General features: G+C 42.1%; 2 protein-coding genes across 5 annotated transcripts in view; one reads left to right on the top strand and one right to left on the bottom strand.

Annotated features, from left to right (window-relative positions):
* The window catches only part of LOC117469836 (myelin-oligodendrocyte glycoprotein-like), a 54,773-nt gene extending 39,176 nt beyond the window's left edge, over positions 1-15,597 (top strand). The window contains exons 1-4 of one of the 3 annotated variants that reach the window (XM_034114290.1): positions 3,674-3,766; positions 13,039-13,401; positions 13,618-13,701; positions 15,256-15,597. In XM_034114290.1, the coding sequence (XP_033970181.1) occupies positions 3,688-3,766; positions 13,039-13,401; positions 13,618-13,701; positions 15,256-15,353 (624 nt within the window). In that variant the 5' untranslated portion in view covers positions 3,674-3,687 and the 3' untranslated portion in view covers positions 15,354-15,597. Of the gene's footprint in view, positions 1-3,673; positions 3,767-13,038; positions 13,402-13,617; positions 13,702-15,255 lie in introns of those variants that run through there. The other 2 variants (XM_034114291.1, XM_034114289.1) reach the window with 2 other exon arrangements.
* The window catches only part of LOC117469832 (Fc receptor-like protein 5), an 86,790-nt gene extending 70,068 nt beyond the window's left edge, over positions 1-16,722 (bottom strand). For both annotated transcript variants that reach the window (XM_034114280.1, XM_034114281.1), the window contains exon 1: positions 16,653-16,722. In XM_034114280.1, the coding sequence (XP_033970171.1) occupies positions 16,653-16,707 (55 nt within the window). In that variant the 5' untranslated portion in view covers positions 16,708-16,722. The remainder of the gene's footprint in view (positions 1-16,652) is intronic.
* Between the last annotated feature and the right edge of the window lie 700 nt (positions 16,723-17,422).

Here is a 17,422-nt window from a genome sequence, read left to right as displayed (position 1 = left end):
ATTTGTCAAATTTTGCCTTTGTCAAAATGTAACTTTTGCTCGCATGGAGTTGACCTTGGTTTGCACTCTGACATGCCAAACCTCTCTAGCATCTTTGCTATGTGTCTCTTTTGGCTCATTTTGATCTCCCCCTCACTCTGTGTAAAGTCGATACCTAGGAAGTGTTTAAGTTCACCCAAATCTTTCATTTTAAACTTCCTCTTCAACATCTCTTTGACATCACTGAGTGAGCCGTTGTTATTGGCTGCTATGAGTAGGTCATCTACCCATATCAACAGAATAACTCTTTCGTTCTCAGACTCTTTTCTGTAGACACAATGATCAGCATCATTTTGCACAAACCCATTCTCTGTAAGATGATCATGCAGTAACTTGTTCCAGTTCCGCCCGGATTGCTTTAAACCATACAATGACTTGTTGAGTTTGCACACTAAGTGTTCCCCTGTTTTAGATTTTACCTCAAAACCTTCGGGCTGTTCCATATATAACTCGCAGTCTATTGGTGCATGGAGATAAGCTGTCTTCACATCCATTTGGTGTAGGATAAGATCATCCTGTATAGCCACCTGCATCAATGTACGTACAGAAGTCATATTTGCTGTCGGTGAAAAAGTTTCCTTGTAATCAATTCCCTCTACTTGACTATAGCCTTTAGCTACATATCTGGCTTTAAAAATCTCAGATCCATCTGGGCTTTCCTTTACTGCATATACCCAACGACCTCCCACTGCTTGCTTGCCTTTTGGCAGTGTGGTCAGACTGAAGGTCTCATTCTCTGTTAAAGAGTTAATCTCCTCTTTCATTGCATCAGCCCACATTTTTGATTTCTTAGAGCCTACAGCCTGCATGTATGTTTTGGGTACGTCACAAGCAACTCTGTACATTTTCACCTTCATCATTACAATCAGCCTTACACTGATACTCCAATAAATATTCTGGAGCGTTTCTTTGTCTAGTGGGATAGCGTCGTGCACTCTCTCCCTGTTCTCTTTGAGTACTATCTGTCTGGATCTGACTAGCCTCAATATTCTCCTCACTATCGGACTGTACACCCACATTAGGCTCTCTCTGATTCTGGTTGACCATTTTTGTCCCTGCTGGTGTTGTGGGAATAATTTCTCCATAAGTGTCATCATCCATATTACGATTTGTCTGAGTCTGACTATCTGCGCTACTCTTTGTGATACATTTTACCAGCCTATGTTTCAGGACTTTCCCTGTCTCAGGATAAAATACTTGGAATGCTGGGCTATATTTGTCGTATCCTACAAAAATACCCTTTGCACATCTAGAATCTAGCTTCTTTTTATCCTGCTTATACCCGTAGCATTCAGAGCCAAATATTTTCATGTTGGACAAGTTGGGTGTTTTGCCAGTAAAAACACGGTATGGTGTCTGCTCTAGACGCTTACAGTAACACCTGTTACGTATCTGTGCTGCTGTTTGTACAGCATATGTCCATAACTGCTTTGGGAGGTTACTCTCTAATAGCATGCATCGTGACATCTCAAATAAGGTCCTCCAACCTCTCTCTGCAGTACCGTTCTGGTGAGGTGAGTATGGTGCACTTGTCTCGTGCCTTATCCCTTTCGTCCTAAGTAAAGTTTGAAACTCATGCCCGGTGAATTCAGTACCGTTGTCAGATCTTATGCACTTAATGTGTCCATATGGAGCAGTATCCGCTATGAATTTCTCAGTAGCTTTTGCTGTATCACTCTTTGCTTTGATAAAGTAGGGAAAAATCATCCCACTATAATCATCAGTAAATGCTATTGCATATCTGTACCCGTCTTTATCTGCTGGTTCTATTGGACCGCATAGGTCTGTATGTACTAGCTCCAGTACTGTCTTAGCTTTTACATCTGCCTGCCTGTTTCTGCTTTGAGTAAATTTTCCCTGCGTACATATTTCACAGTTATGGTTAGACATGTCATGTTTCCCTTTGATCGACATACCTTTAACCACTTTCTCTAGTTTAGACACATCCTCAAAATTACAATGACCAAGTATTCTATGCCATGTCTGGATGTCATGACAACCATTACAAACATCAGTATTTTCATCCTCTACTGTGCTAAGGTAATATAGCCTACAATACACATCCATTTTAAACTTGGTACCATTTTGATGAATCAGCCAATCATCACCGTCCTTGAAGCGGACCTCAGCTCCACTGGCTGTCGCTGCTTTCACGGAGAAAATGTCCTGTGGAAAAGATGGGATGTAAAGCACTCGTTTGAGCCTTGTTTTCACTTGCCGTCCCTCGCTGTCGAGCAGAACAACTTCGGCTTCTCCCCTCATCTTCGCCATCCCGGTCGTTTTCGTTCCATCTGCCAGCTCTATCACATGGTCCTCGGGTCTAAAGCTCTTATCGATTGTCTTAAACTTTGCCGGGTCATTAATCATGTGCGTCGTGGCACCACAGTCGACCATAAGACCTCTCTTATTTCCTACTTGATTTTGACAGTCACTCATTTTGAAAAAGAATGATGCACCGGTATCATCCTCCGTGTCTCCGTCTGCCTTCTTCACCTGATCACGGCCCAGCCCTCTGCCTCGGCCTCGTCCTCGGTGTGGCGTGTCCCACCGTCGCTCCTCTCGCCTCGCTTGGATCTCGTTAGGGCATGTCCTAGCTATATGCCCCATCTTTCCGCATGTGTAGCATTCAGTGTTGGCCAAGTCCATCTTCTTCCCTCTTCCACGTCCTCGTGTCCTTGCCCCGCTAGTCCTCATAACGCCGTCCTCATCCGCATTCATGTCACTCGTCCTATATTTGTCAGTGCTCTCATAGCTCCGCAGTTTAGCTTTGAAGTCACCGAACATTAGACGGTCGTTGGTTTGAGTGACGTGCACGACAAACGGGTTGAATGAGTCCGGTAACCCCTTCACTACCATGGCAATCTGCAACCCGTCACTGATATTTTCTTCGACCCTTCTCAAAGACGTGAATATAGTCTCCGCTCGAATAATATAATCAGTAACAGTCTCGTTGCTTGCTTTGTGGAGAGAAGAGAGTTCACAGTACAGGCTCACGACTCGTGGTTTGTCCTTTCCTGCGTAGTGCTCTCGGAGTATTGCCAACGCTTTTCTTCCTTCTCGTTTTGCGTCTCTCATTATGAGTGATAAACTCTTATTATCTAGACACTGCACTAATTCAGCATATGCTTCTGCATTCTTTGTTGCGTCTTCTTCAAGTGCTTGTTCGTTGTTGTAGTCTATCGCTGGCTCTTCCAGGATAACTTCACTGAGGCCGCGGAGTTCCATGTGCGCCAAAAACCTCGTCTCCCATAACTCAAAGTTTTTCTCGTCACCGTCGAATAACAACTTAAACCACCTTTGGCCTCCTTGACTGGGCCCATAACCTGTTGCGTGAGACATTATATTCAGCAGAAGTCTCCACGTTTGCAGTCAACCAAAGTAGTTTGTAAGCATGTTACGGACAGAAAACACACACGACCACATCGCTCAGAGTTTGGCCTGGAGTTCGGGCCGTTTATTGAATCTGCGCATGCTCATTAGCATGACCACGTTTCTTTCACTCAGGCACATTCTGATGATGTCATACACATGAACTGAAACATGACTTTGTTCTTATACAAATATGCTTAACAGAAACATATGCTTCATTCATTCATTGAGAGGCAGTGGAGCTCCATTCTACTTCCATACTTCAAACAGAGAGTTTTTATGGTTCACTTTGGGGTTTTCGTGCTGAGCTTCTCTTTAGCTTTCTGGAGCTTCACGGCAGGTCACACAGAGGATAAAGGTAAGCTCCATTTATTGTTTCGCTTTTTATTCATTCAAGTCAACGGACGTTAACGGCTGTTAAACTCCGGTCAAACAGCGTCTGTGAGTTTAGACCGGACAGTTACATGTTTTATAAGTTAATTTGTTATATCATTTTAAGTTTCTCTTATCGACTCTAACCGCTCCTTTTTCTTTTTGAATGGACCCGCCGCGTGATCATAGCACGGCTCACGGGAAAAATATGTAGGCCAACGTGCGTGATGACGTATCACGTTGTCATCTTTTAATTGTAATACTATCTCCTACTTTTGTTGATGTGATTTTATTTCTATGTTATTATGCTAACAGTAAATACATACCAGAGTCTGTAATAAGTAAAAGTCCTCACTCATTGAGAGTGGTACGGAAGTAAAAGTATTTAAGTATCTTCAGGAAAAAGTATAAAGAGTAAAAGTACTCATGGCAACTACTCAACTTATTGTTTCCAGTGTACTGAAATGAAATGTTTGGTTGTTTAATGTACCTGAAAGCATCATAGTTTATCCAGTTTGTCGAGCAAGTTATAATATCAACAAATGTAATATCTGACTCATCTCCAGATTCATACAGTGACTCAGCAACACCATGACTGTTTAATGAAAGCTGATTCAATATGTGAGTCACAGCAGAAATCAGTCTAGACTATTCTAGACTGATTTCAAGACTCAAGAGATCATTTATTTCCCTGAGGGGGTGTTAACAATAATTAGACCCAGAACTGACGTAGTGTTTATTTTCAAACTTAAATCTTTGGAGCCCGTCCAACATGTTAGGGTTAGTTAAAGGTCACCTATTATTCAACATCCTCTTCCTCATGTCTCTTCTTCATCAACATGTGTACCCTCTTCTTCATGTCTCTTCTACATCAACATGTGTCCCCTCTTCTTCATGTGTCCCCTCTTCTTCATGTCTCCTCTACATCAACATGTGTCCCCTCTTCTTCATGTGTCCCCTCTTCTTCATGTCTCCTCTACATCAACATGTGTCCCCTCTTCTTCATGTGTCCCCTCTTCTTCATGTCTCTTCTACATCAACATGTGTCCCCTCTTCTTCATGTCTCTTCTACATCAACATGTGTCCCCTCTTCTTCATGTCTCTTCTACATCAACATGTGTCCCCTCTTCTTCATGTCTCTTCTACATCAACATGTGTCCCCTCTTCTTCGGCCCAGGCTCCACGGGAACGCATACGGCAAAACGCATAGGAGTAACGCAAACGCAAACGCCAAAAAGCTTCCGTCCACACGCAATATACACCGGATTGTGTCAAGCTCCACGAGACGGCTCCATTTACATCCAACCGCTGGAAAAGCTGCAGTACATATGTCGAGCCTGTACGTGGCGCTGTAACTTCCTCCACAAAAGCAGCAACTTCCTCCACAAAAGCAGCGAAGAAGAATGGTTGTCATGGCTGCACTTCTGTTTATTCTCCGCGGTGGGGGCTGAGGGAACCGGGCAGAGTTTTTCGCCGGTCAACGTGTGTTAAAGTTTAAATCTTCATGCTTCCTCATGCAGCAGCTGATCCAGTAAGTAAACCCGACAGTAAAAATAAATATATTTATAACTAGTTTAGGTAGTTTGAGAGGTAATTAAAATAGCTACGGGTGATGATCTGACTTGAAGTGTGTGTTTTGCTCCCGCTGCATCACAGCGGGAGGAGCTGTGTGTCTCCGTCCTGTCAGATTAGACTTCACTCGCGTTTATGTCCATATCGAGATAAACATAAATAATCTGAATTCAGTGTGCAGTGTACTTTTGCGGGGGTGAGCAGCAGAGGTGGGGAGAGGCGGGGCTATTGCGTCGTCATTATCAGAAAAGGATGACCGTATAGGCGACCCCACGGCCCCGTTGGACCCCCCAGAGCGCTCCGTTCCCAGATCTATCCACCTTTGGACCCGTTGTCGTTTGCAGGGTCCGTTTCTACCGTTCCGTTAGCTTAAAGGGCAACACGCAAGAGAAATATGCGGATTCAACCCGTTTTCCTTCCCGTGGAGCCTAGGCCTAAATGTCTCTTCTACATCAACATGTGTCCCCTCTTCTTCATGTCTCTTCTACATCAACATGTGTCCCCTCTTCTTCATGTCTCTTCTACATCAACATGTGTCCCCTCTTCTTCATGTCTCTTCTACATCAACATGTGTCCCCTCTTCTTCATGTCTCTTCTACATCAACATGTGTCCCCTCTTCTTCATGTCTCTTCTTCATCAACATGTGTCCCCTCTTCTTCATGTCTCTTCTACATCAACATGTGTCCCCTCTTCTTCATGTCTCTTCTACATCAACATGTGTCCCCTCTTCCTCATGTCTCTTCTACATCAACATGTGTCCTCTCTTCTTCATGTCTCTTCTACATCAACATGTGTCCTCTCTTCTTCATGTCTCTTCTACATCAACATGTGTCCCCTCTTCTTCATGTCTCTTCTACATCAACATGTGTCCCCTCTTCTTTATGTCTCTTCTACATCAACATGTGTCCTCTCTTCTTCATGTCTCTTCTACATCAACATGTGTCCCCTCTTCTTCATGTCTCTTCTTCATCAACATGTGTCCCCTCTTCTTCATGTCTCTTCTTCATCAACATGTGTCCCCTCTGTGGAAAGAGACCCTGAAAGTTTCAGGAACAAAGATTCTCTCTCTTTTTGTCCTGATCCATTTATATAAAAACCTGTCTGAAAATGAGCTGTTAGAGATGTCCCGATACGATCACGTGATCGGGGATCGGAGCCGATCACGTGATTTTCAAAAGATCGGAATCGGGAGAAAAAAATCGGGGATCGGGAATTTTTTTTTTTTTTTTATAATTTTTTTTTATAATTTTATTTAATGTTACAAAACAAAAATGACCATGTTCACGTCTTAAAGTCATCCTGAGGCCTTAGTTTTGGTTTAAAATTACACAACATCATGTATGTGTTGCTTCTTTTGGGCTTGTTTTCATAGACCTGGTTGCTTATTTCTCTCAAATCTGGCAACAGAGTGGGCAGGGCGCAGTGTCTAATTAACAGGGGTGGGCATTTTACGGCCCGCGGGCCACATCCGGCCCGTTGGCCGGCCTTGGTCGGCCCGTGTGAGGTTGATCATAAATTATAACATAATGAAAAAAAACAGCAACCTTTTCAAAATAAAAGCAACACAGCTGTATTGCTTGCATGGCGTAAATACTTTTCTAACTGTGTTGCTTTTATTTTGAAAAGGAAGCTGCTGTTTTTTTTATTTATTTACGTAAACGCGCATGCCGTAACAGCTACGAGTGATGCTGGCCGGCTAGTCCTCGAAATGTCCGCTAAGGGCAAAAAAAGAAAGATCGATACTGAATGCCGCATTTTCAACAAGACATGGACCGCTAAGTATTTATTTACAGAAGTGAAAGGTAAAGCTGTGTGTTTAGTTTGTGGTGCGCAGGTCGCTGTGTTCAAGGAGTACAATTTGAGTCGCCACTATGCTACCAAACACGCAGATAAATACAAGAACCTGTCTGAGGAAGAGCGGGCAAAGGGGTCGGATGCTTTGCTAGCTAAGCTGCAAAGCCAACAACACATTTCCACAAAACATTCCACATCCAGAGATGCAGCTGTCAAGACGAGTTATGTCTTAAAAGTTAACCGTTTTCGGACGAAGAGTTCATTAAGGAGTGTTTGTTGGACACTAATATGCCCGGAGAAAAAGGAGGCATTTGAGAAAGTGCTGCTCTCCCGACGCACTGTTACGAGGAGAATTGAGGACATCGCGGGAAATCTGGAGCTTCAGCTGCAGAACAGAGCGGTCAACTTTGACTTTTTTTCCTTGGCTTTGGATGAGAGCTGCGATGTACGTGACACTGCCCAGCTACTCATCTTCCTACGTGGGATAACTACAGACTTCAAAATCACGGAGGAGCTGGCAGCCATGCAGTCAATGAAAGGTACAACAACAGGGAGTGATTTGTTCACGGAGGTAAATGCATGTGTGGAAAAGTTGGGACTGAAATGGGACAAGCTGGCAGGCGTGACAACGGATAGTTGTCCAAATCTGACAGGGAAAAATGTTGGACTATTGAAGAGAATGCAGGATAAAGTGACAGAAATTAACCCTGAGCAGAAATAGGTATTTTTGCATTGTATTATACATCAGGAAGTGTTGTGTAAGTCAGTGTTAAAAATTAACCATGTTGTTGATGTTGTAACTAAAATAGTTAACTTCATCAGGGCAAGAGCATTGAATCACAGACAGTTTGTTGCACTTTTGGAGGAAAGTGAGACTGAACATCGTGACATACCCTACCATGCAGCTGTCAGGTGGCTCAGCCTGGGCAAAGTGCTGAAAAGAGTATGGGACCTGAGAGAAGAGATTCAAGACTTCTGTGTGAAGAAAGGAAACGACATCCCACAGCTTTCAGATGCAGACTGGATGGCAGACCTTGGTTTTGCTGTAGATGTGACTGCACTAATGAGTGAACTAAATGTCAAACTGCAAGGCAAGGGCCTTTTTGTGCATGACATGTACAGTGCAGTGAAGGCTTTCATGAGAAAGCTGCAGCTTCTCTCAAGCCAAATGGAGGACAACATTCTCACGCACTTGCCAACACTGAAGGAAGCCACACCATCAGCTGATCACCTCCAGAGGTACTCATCCATGTTAGAAGCACTGCATGGTGAGTTTTCAAGGCGATTTAAAGACTTCAAAACAGTTGAGAATGAAATGAACATGATATTTTCCCCATTTACATGCCATGTGGATGATGCACCCAGTGATGTTCAGCTTGAACTCATTGACCTGCAGTCTGACACACTTCTGTCAGAGCACTTTAGGTCAGTCTCACTGCCTGAGTTTTACTCTTCCCTGAAAGAGGAGAACTTTCCACACATCAGGAGACGTGCTCAGAAGATGATGGTCCTCTTTGGATCTACCTACATATGTGAACAGACATTCTCAGTGATGAAGTTCAACAAATCCAGATACAGATCCTCTATCACTGATGATCACCTCTCAGCTGTCCTTCGCATATCCACCTCAGACATTGAACCAGATTTCCGTGCACTTGTTCAAGCCCAAGACAGACTGGATTTTTCTCACTGAACAAGTAAAATTAACTGAAAAACAAAAATCAAAAGCACTCATTTCTTTTTGTATAAAGCTGATTCATTTCTTATCTTTAACATACTGTAAAACACCTTTTCAGTATTGGTATATTGAGCAGAATTAAGTTCAACTTATTTTTGATTCGGCCCCCCAACACAGCTCGAGTTTCTGAAGTGGCCCCTTGTAAAAAATAATTGCCCACCCCTGGTCTAATAGTAGCAGTAAGCTAACAAGAGGCTACGTTCAGCTGGTGCCTCGGGAGTCGGGACAGAGAAAATGTCAGGAGTTTGGAAGTATTATAAAATTGAAAGCGAAGGCAGTGTAACAGCCAGATGCAATGTTTGCAAGGCGGAGGTTCCGCGTGGTGGAAAGAACAGAGCTACGTTCAACACGACCAATCTAATACAAACACCAACAACAACACGACAAGTACACAGCGGCCACTCAGGTAACGGCACTGAAACAACCGAGACTTTTAAAAGGAAAGAGAAACTGCCCCAGAACAGTGAAAAGGACAAAGAAATAACAGCCAAGATAGCTGAATTCATCGCGTTGGATGACCAGCCGTTATCTGTTACCTTTTTTTTCTCTTAACGCATTGCATAAAGATCGGATCGGGAAAAATCGGTATCGGCAGATTGTCAAAATCAAATGATCGGAATCGGATCGGGATCAAAAAAAGGTGATCGGGACATCCCTAAGCTGATTAGATTTTGGCCACTTGATGATGTCATAACGATGTTTTGGCTTGTGTAACCATTAGCCAATCAGCAACCAAGGTAAGGGGAGGGGTGAGGGAGGAGACGAAAGGGAGGATACACAAGAGCAGACTACGTGGAAGTGTTTTCAATGAGTGGAAAAGCGTCACAGCTGTGCAAACCACGCCCGTTTGACTCAGAATTTTTTTTTGTAAGCGGCCATTGTATTTGCTCGCTTCGGGCAGCGCACCCGAAGAGATTACTTTTGTGAAAGCAGTTATTATAGCAACACTAAATAAATCATCGGAGCAGTGGAGTGATGAGGATGTGTCGGCGCTTCTGGCGATTTACTCGGAGGACGCGAAGCGCCGCATTCAGAAGCTTCTACTGAATGCAGTTTCCGTGGCTCAGCAAAGTTAGCAGACCTGGCAAAGTCATGTCGGGACGACTACGAAGCTAAAATTAAATACATGCACTGCACTGTTTTAATCTGCACAATACTGGTCTTAGATGTACTTCTATTTGCTCAGTAGATCGAGCTAGCCATGCTAGAACTTGCGATCATAGGTCCAAGCTGGCTAACAACATCTAGCTAGCTAGCTATTCTCAGCCGTGCCCGCTATGAACACGTTTTGACTTGTGAATAAGTGTGCAATGTTCTGTAATTTGCTTCACTAACTCATGGCACTAATCGTGTGTTTCAGGCGAGGTGTTTCTCTCAGGATTAGAAACTAGTTTTCCCCTCCGGGATAAAACGATAATATAACGTTAGCAATTAGCATGCTAGCTGGACATAATGCTACCTCTGTATTGTTACCTCTAACAATACATTGTAGTTGCTATAATTTCAAGTCATTTGCAACATTCATTCTACATGTTAATGGTAAAAGCTTAAACAGTTGATTACCTGCATGCCACAAAGACTGATGTTCTAATATTTTTGCACATTTAAGTAGAAATGTAATTGAAATTCTATTTATTTTTCCTTTTTTTTATTGATTGTTATAATTGTACTCAGCCATGTTATGTTAGATGTCAATCCACTTACACTGTAACTACTCTGGCCTTGAAAGAAGGTTACACATCTAACTGATGTCCACTAATCCCTATAAAACAAAGTTCAAGCATACATTAAGCACAAAACAATAAATAAGGGCACTTTGATATTTATTTTTTATTTGATATTATTTGATCATATCTTATCTTCTACTTTACACCTGCATTTTGTACACTGTCCCTGCCTGCACCATGTCCAATGTTGGACAATGTTGTCTCGTTGCGATTAAACTGATCTTGTATCTTGCATATTTCACCTTAGGAAAGTGGGCACGCAATGACAGCTTCCTTGACACCATCATGGCGATGGACCGCCGTGCCATGGTCAGCAAGGAGAATGAGGACCTGCGTGCCAAGGAGATGCACGACGAACGGCTGCTGCATTCACACAAGGCCCAGGAATCGAGGTGGAGCAACAAAATACCTTTCAGGCTGGGCTTCTGGCAGTGCTAAGCGAGCTGATTAAATCCAACAGGCCTTCAATACAAAAATTAAGAAAAACTTGTCGTCGTCGTTGATAAACTGTACAATGACTTGTTGGGAGGCGTGTGGTGCAGTGGTCTGGTGCGTTGGTGTTCGGATCAGGGGAGCACAGGTTCAAACCCCACTGCAGTCAGGATGTCGTTGTGTCCCTGGGCAAGACACTTCACCCCAAATTGCCTACACCTGGGACAGTTCATTTTGTATTATTGTGATTATATATATATGCCACTGTTATTAATACTGACACCTAACTTTGCACTAAGGTGTGTCTGCTGCTGAGCCTACCTATTGTTATTATATATTTATATTTATATATATATATATATATATATATATATATATTGCCACTGTTATTATATTGTTTTGATACTACTGACACTTATTGGTCTGCTGCTGATAAATAAAAGAGAACCTACATGCACAGCACTAGCATCATGACTGTCTTTGTTTAAACCAGCAGCAGTGCAGCGGTACAGACTAACCTGTGTGTGTGTAACGTAGTTCTTCAGGTGTGTATGCTTAACATGTATGTATTTATCACAGTAAAGATGGTATACAAAAGCTTTTTAAAGAGCTTTCAACCTCATCCCATTGTCTTTAACACACATTTAACATAATAATACTCATATTAATATACAAATATACAGTATGAGTACTGTTTTGATACTGACATTTTATCTTTGCACTAAGGTGTGTCTGCACTATTGTAATTGTGTCTGTTGACTGTGGTAAATAAAAGAGAGAACCAAATGCACTGTACAAAAGATCAGCTTTATTGTCAATTTATAATTTCCATGCTGTTCAGATGCCTCATAAGGGCTGTGCGCGTGTCTTGCCCCGTGGCGATTTGTTTAGGTTGCGTCTCCCCAACGTTGCTTCCAGGCGAATACAGAGGAGTTGAAAAGAGCCCTTGGACATTCGGAAATCTTTGATCCACTGCACATTGGTGTACGTTGGCACCACCTTCTCCCACCAGGCCGATGTTCTATTGTTCACCCAGAGAGAGCGCGGGACACGGCGCGTTCCGTAGTATTCGCATATCTGGAATACATACAAAGACACAAATTAGCCCTACATAACTCCATAAATCCTACATTAGATAGTATTAATGTGATTTAATGAACGTACCATTGCTGTTCTTTGGGCGTGATAACGGTCATCATCCTCAGCTATCGAAACATGTCCATAGCGTGTGCTTTCGTCGTCCAATCCTTTTGTTAAGGCTTCTTAACCGCCTTCGCCTCCGACTCAGCATTTCTATTGCATTTGAATGGTCGATCTGTATTTGTATTTGTGGCTGAGTTATTGGCTTAAATAACTCAGTTACGAAGCTGTATAACACGAGCACCAAAACGTCAACTCCATACCGTGTCTGAGGTCGGAAGGTAAACAGAAGCATCCAGCGGAAGCGGAAGTTTTTTTTCTTCTTCTTCTCTCGGTTTTTTTGGCGAATTGCAACTTTAAGGTGCATACCGCCACCTACTGTACTCGCCGTGAAGTTGTTTGCGGCCTGCCAGTAAACCCAAAGCAGAAGAAGAAGAAGTGACGTCAGCGGCTCATTTGCCTAATCCACCCCCAGGAACTCATTTTGGTGTGAACGCAATCTGCTTTAGTTCATCAGAACTAAAAGAACTCTCATGAACTAAAGTTCTCATGAACTACTGTGGGAAAAGTACTTGGTGTGAACGCGCCTATAGATGCAGTTTAAAGAGTCCCTCTGTGTTTCCTCCACAGGAACATAGCTGCAGTTTAAAGAGTCCCTCTTTGTCTCCTCCACAGAAACATAGCTGCAGTTTAAAGAGTCCCTCTGTGTCTCCTCCACAGGAACATAGCTGCAGTTTAAAGAGTCCCTCGTGTCTCCTCCACAGGAACAGAGCTGCAGTTTAAAGAGTCCCTCTTTGTCTCCTCCACAGGAACATAGCTGCAGTTTAAAGAGTCCCTCTGTGTCTCCTCCACAGGAACATTTGTAGTGAATGTGGCTCAGACTTCCTATCAGGCAGAGGAGAACCAGAACATCACCCTGGAGTGGACCTTCAGCACCAGGACAGACACTTCACTCAGCAACATTTATACCCACTGTTACTTTTATACTAATGACCGAACCTCAGTTCTGTTTGAACTACGTGAAGGAGTTGAATTCCCAGAGTCTCAGGATCCAGAGTTTGCAGGACGAGTCCAGTGGGACAAAGACGTCCTCACAGAAGGACGCCTCACACTTCATGTCTCCAGACTCAGGACCAGTGACTCTGGGTTTTATCGGTGTGACATACTCGTCATACCTGGTGGGACTAACTCTAGGACATGCTGGCTGAATGTGACTGGTGAGTCGGCTCCGCACATATTTGTTATTAAGTTGAAGTTGAGAGTTTGGCAGGAACCAGAGACTCCAAACACAGGAAGTCGAGGAAGGATTGGCCTCTACTTTACACTGGGACATTAGCATGGAGATGTTTGTTTTGGTACCGCTGTACTATTTGTGTTGCTTCTTCTGAATATTGTTCTGTAAATAATTACATATGTTTTTTGTTTTTTTGTAGAAGCAAAACCCAACAGCACGTTGACGACAGAATTCCAAACAAATTCGCAAACTCCAGATCCAAACCAAGAGACGGATGTTAAAGGTGAGGAAAAAAACTCAGTCTTAAAGGTCCCATGTCATGACCATTTCTCTTGATCATAATTCCATTGTTGAGGTCTAGAATAGATTTATATCCATATATTTCCAAACTCACATTGGTTTCTCATACAGCATCTCTGTATTCACTCTCTGTCCTACACGGCTTGTTGGAGCTCCTGTGTGTGTGTATGCGTGTGTGTGTGTGTGTGTGTGTGTGTGTGTGTGTGTGTGTGTGTGTGTGTGTGTGTGTGTGTGTGTATTGAAGTAAAAAGATATGATTCTACACTGTATTGAAGTAAACATGTATTGTTTGAACTGTTTTAGGTAATCACAAACGGGTTTTGATAAGTCACTTAGAATAGGAATGTTATTCTTACTTCCAAACTCACTGATCCAGAGATTCTGTGTTTCATACACCAACCTTGCCTGGGTTTCACCCCTAAAAGCAGATGTCGTCATTAAGGTCGTTAAAGACAAACATTACATCCTTCTTATCATTCCTAAGAGCCAGATGCTGTTTTTAAGTCGTTAAAGACACATCGTTAAATAGGTGAAGAAGAGCATGGGAAGAGAATGTGGTGGAGATAGGGTGAAGATAAACGTTGACTTTTGACCTGGGGTAACTTAGGATCTCACATGCTGGGCAGACCTCTGATTGAACCCGGCCAGAAGCGAATCCAGCCAATCAGGACACTTGGGGGAGGTTAGCAGTTTAAACAGCTCCTCCCCAGGGGTTCTCTGATTCGCTTGGGAGAAAAGTGGGAAGGAAGAATCGACAAATCTCCGCCCCAAAGACAGATAGAAATACTGATGATTTTGAGTGTAAAATGCTTCTGGTCTGTTGAAAGCTGGTGCTAGAAGACGGTAAACCGCATCACAAACCTGGAGTCCATACTTCTCGTTTTCTGAAAGCTGGTCTGTCTACCTGTAAAACCGCATCATCAGGCCTGAAGCCCGGAGTGCTCGAGTACTCTGTATAACTTGTATATGTGTTTGGTTTCCTACTAGAAGTAAACTCAGATAATTTGTTATAACTTTGATTCCGGTGTTTTCAATTCCTTTCTTAATTTAATAGAGATCCAGCCTCATCCAACGAACGGCGCGTAGCAGAGGTATTCTACTCCAACAGTGTGTGTGTGTGTGTGTGTGTGTGTGTGTGTGTGTGTGTGTGTGTGTGTGTGTGTGTGTGTGTGTGTGTGTGTGTGTGTGTGTGTGTGTGTGTGTGTGTGTGTGTGTGTGTGTGTGTGTGTGTGTGTGTGTGTGGACTTAGTGACGCCAACGAGGCGTTCTGGGGCAGCATAGACAGGTCTTCTCTGTGTTAGAGTTTTACTCGCTACAGGGTGTACTTTGAGGGTTTGTGACTCTGCACACCGTTTGCATGCAGAAAAACCTTCATAACACACAAGGGGACGGGTAATAACCAGAAAAGCATGACATGGGAGCTTTAATATAAATAAAAAGACAGAGGCAAACACAGGTGTGATTTTATTTATTTTGTAGGAATGTTTTTGTAGCAGTTACTGAATATATTTCTCTGTTTTTCTTGTTTTTACATCAGTTGGTCAGCCTGAACTGTGGATCCTGGTTATCTCCGTCTGCATCGTACTCGTCATGGTAGTTGTTGGGTTTGGAGTTGCACATGTCCTTATAAAATGATGTGTAAGTGAGAAGGAAACCAAATGTTGTATCATTTGATGAAACCAATTCCTGCTGCTCAAAGTGGATTTGAAGAAGGAATCTAGAAGACAGGTTTGTGGAAAGAAGAACATCCTGCAGGACGTTACAGGAACTTTACATTTCTGAACACACGATCAGTCACTACATTAGAGCAGTGGTTCCCAAACGGTGTGCCGCGGCACAAGTAGGGATGCCAGAAACTGACCATGATCAAATTCGAAAATCGGACAGCCCTGGCGAATATTAATTGATTTGTGTAAATATTGTCTTTATTAATGTTTGGTTACGTGTTCTTCTCTCTGTGTCTTTGAATGCAGCACTTATACCAAAGCTAATTCTTCGTATATGTAAACGTACTTGGTAATAAAATCCATTCTGATTCTGAAAAAGTGCACTGAGGTTTGTCTCCCTCTAGTGATACCAAACAGAGCATGCATCCATAAAAAAAACAATAGATTTTGTTTAGTATTTATTATTAACAGGGAACATGGTTAAAAGTGTTTAAATGAATGTTAGTGACGAAAACGTTTTATTTTGTTCAATCATCTTAGAGTTTTAATCATTAATCACATCATCATCATCATACTAAGAGATGTTTATAAATGATAAAAAAAAATGTTAATTGATATTAAAATACTGTCTTTGTGAGATGCTATGTTTTCAGAAAGACATAAATTACACATAAATAATGTGTATATATAGATTGGAGATATTTATATGAGCATAACGTAATTTATAAATGTCCAATAAAAGAATACATGTATACAAACATAACAAGGTAAATTATGAATGTGACATAACAAATATTAAATAATATAAAAATATGTATATACATAATTTAAATAAAGGAGGTCTTTCCTTTTGTTTCACAACGGATGTTATTCGAGCAATAAGCGAGGCGTCAATGTGATCAGAAACAAACCTCTTAGCTGCGTTCACTGTCAGGTAATATTGTCACGGTAATTTTGTTTAGTATATTCTCTATTTATTACAACACAATTCCCTCTCGGTCTGTCTGAAATCAGCCAGATCTGCAGCTTCAGATCACATTGCATTTAGCTGCTTTCACATGTTGGCCTGAAACCACATCAAGATAATCGTTTTGAAGACAAAGCTGCATCTTGCACATCTCTGCAGAGACTTTGACAGAAGAACATCTGGACATGAAAGGTCATAAATGCTTTTAAGGTGATGCAAACATAGGGGAAAGTGTGAAAAGTAGTTTATCAAAGCTACGATGCAATGAGGTAGAGCTGCGTAAAGATGAGGATAATTCACCTTTGTTGGATAAAAGCATTTCTGTTGATTGCTGATCATTTTGAGTATTATTCATTACAGATTATTCCCTCGTTTAGTTTCCGCTGTGAAGATGCAACAGAAAGTTTCATGAAGCAAGGATAACTTTTAAATAAGAGAAAGTGAATAACAACACGTATAGTAGTTCAAACTATGCATACTTAAGACAAAGAAATAAAGAGATACAATCGTGCAAGCGACTTTACGCTGCTTGTAAAATGCATGAATTGGGGAAAATGTACATATTACTCCTTTAATTCTCTGAGTTATTTGTCCTATGATATTGTATTTTGTCTATTTACAATATCATAATAAGATAATTGAATTGTTTTAACTTTATACAAGTAGATGTTTAAAATAGCTCTATATTTGGTCTTTTATTACATCTTAATTCCAAAGCAGATTCCTTGACACTCAGTCTGCAATAAATCTGATTCTGATGATACGTAGAACATGATAAATAGAATAAATACTGTAATGATATATAGTCTACTCACCGAGCACCGTGCACAGTGTGGTGAGCTCCATGCTGACTGGCTGACTCTCATCATACAGTCACAGTTTTATTGAGGGGCAGCAGCTTCCTGCTTCTCTCTGTGTGAGATCTGTCACCACAGCCTCCATTTTATTGCTCTCATCATGGAGTGACCACAGCATGGCTCACTAACCCCATTCCAAACCGCCCCCTACCCACTCCCCCGGCCCTTATACAGAGTGAACTCCGTCAGGGTCTCTCAGCAGTGTTAATAAAT

The sequence above is a fragment of the Trematomus bernacchii genome, unplaced genomic scaffold, assembly GCF_902827165.1.
Source record: "Trematomus bernacchii unplaced genomic scaffold, fTreBer1.1, whole genome shotgun sequence".
Taxonomy (NCBI): Eukaryota; Metazoa; Chordata; class Actinopteri; order Perciformes; family Nototheniidae; genus Trematomus; species Trematomus bernacchii.
This window is presented reverse-complemented; position numbering and strand designations above follow the sequence as displayed.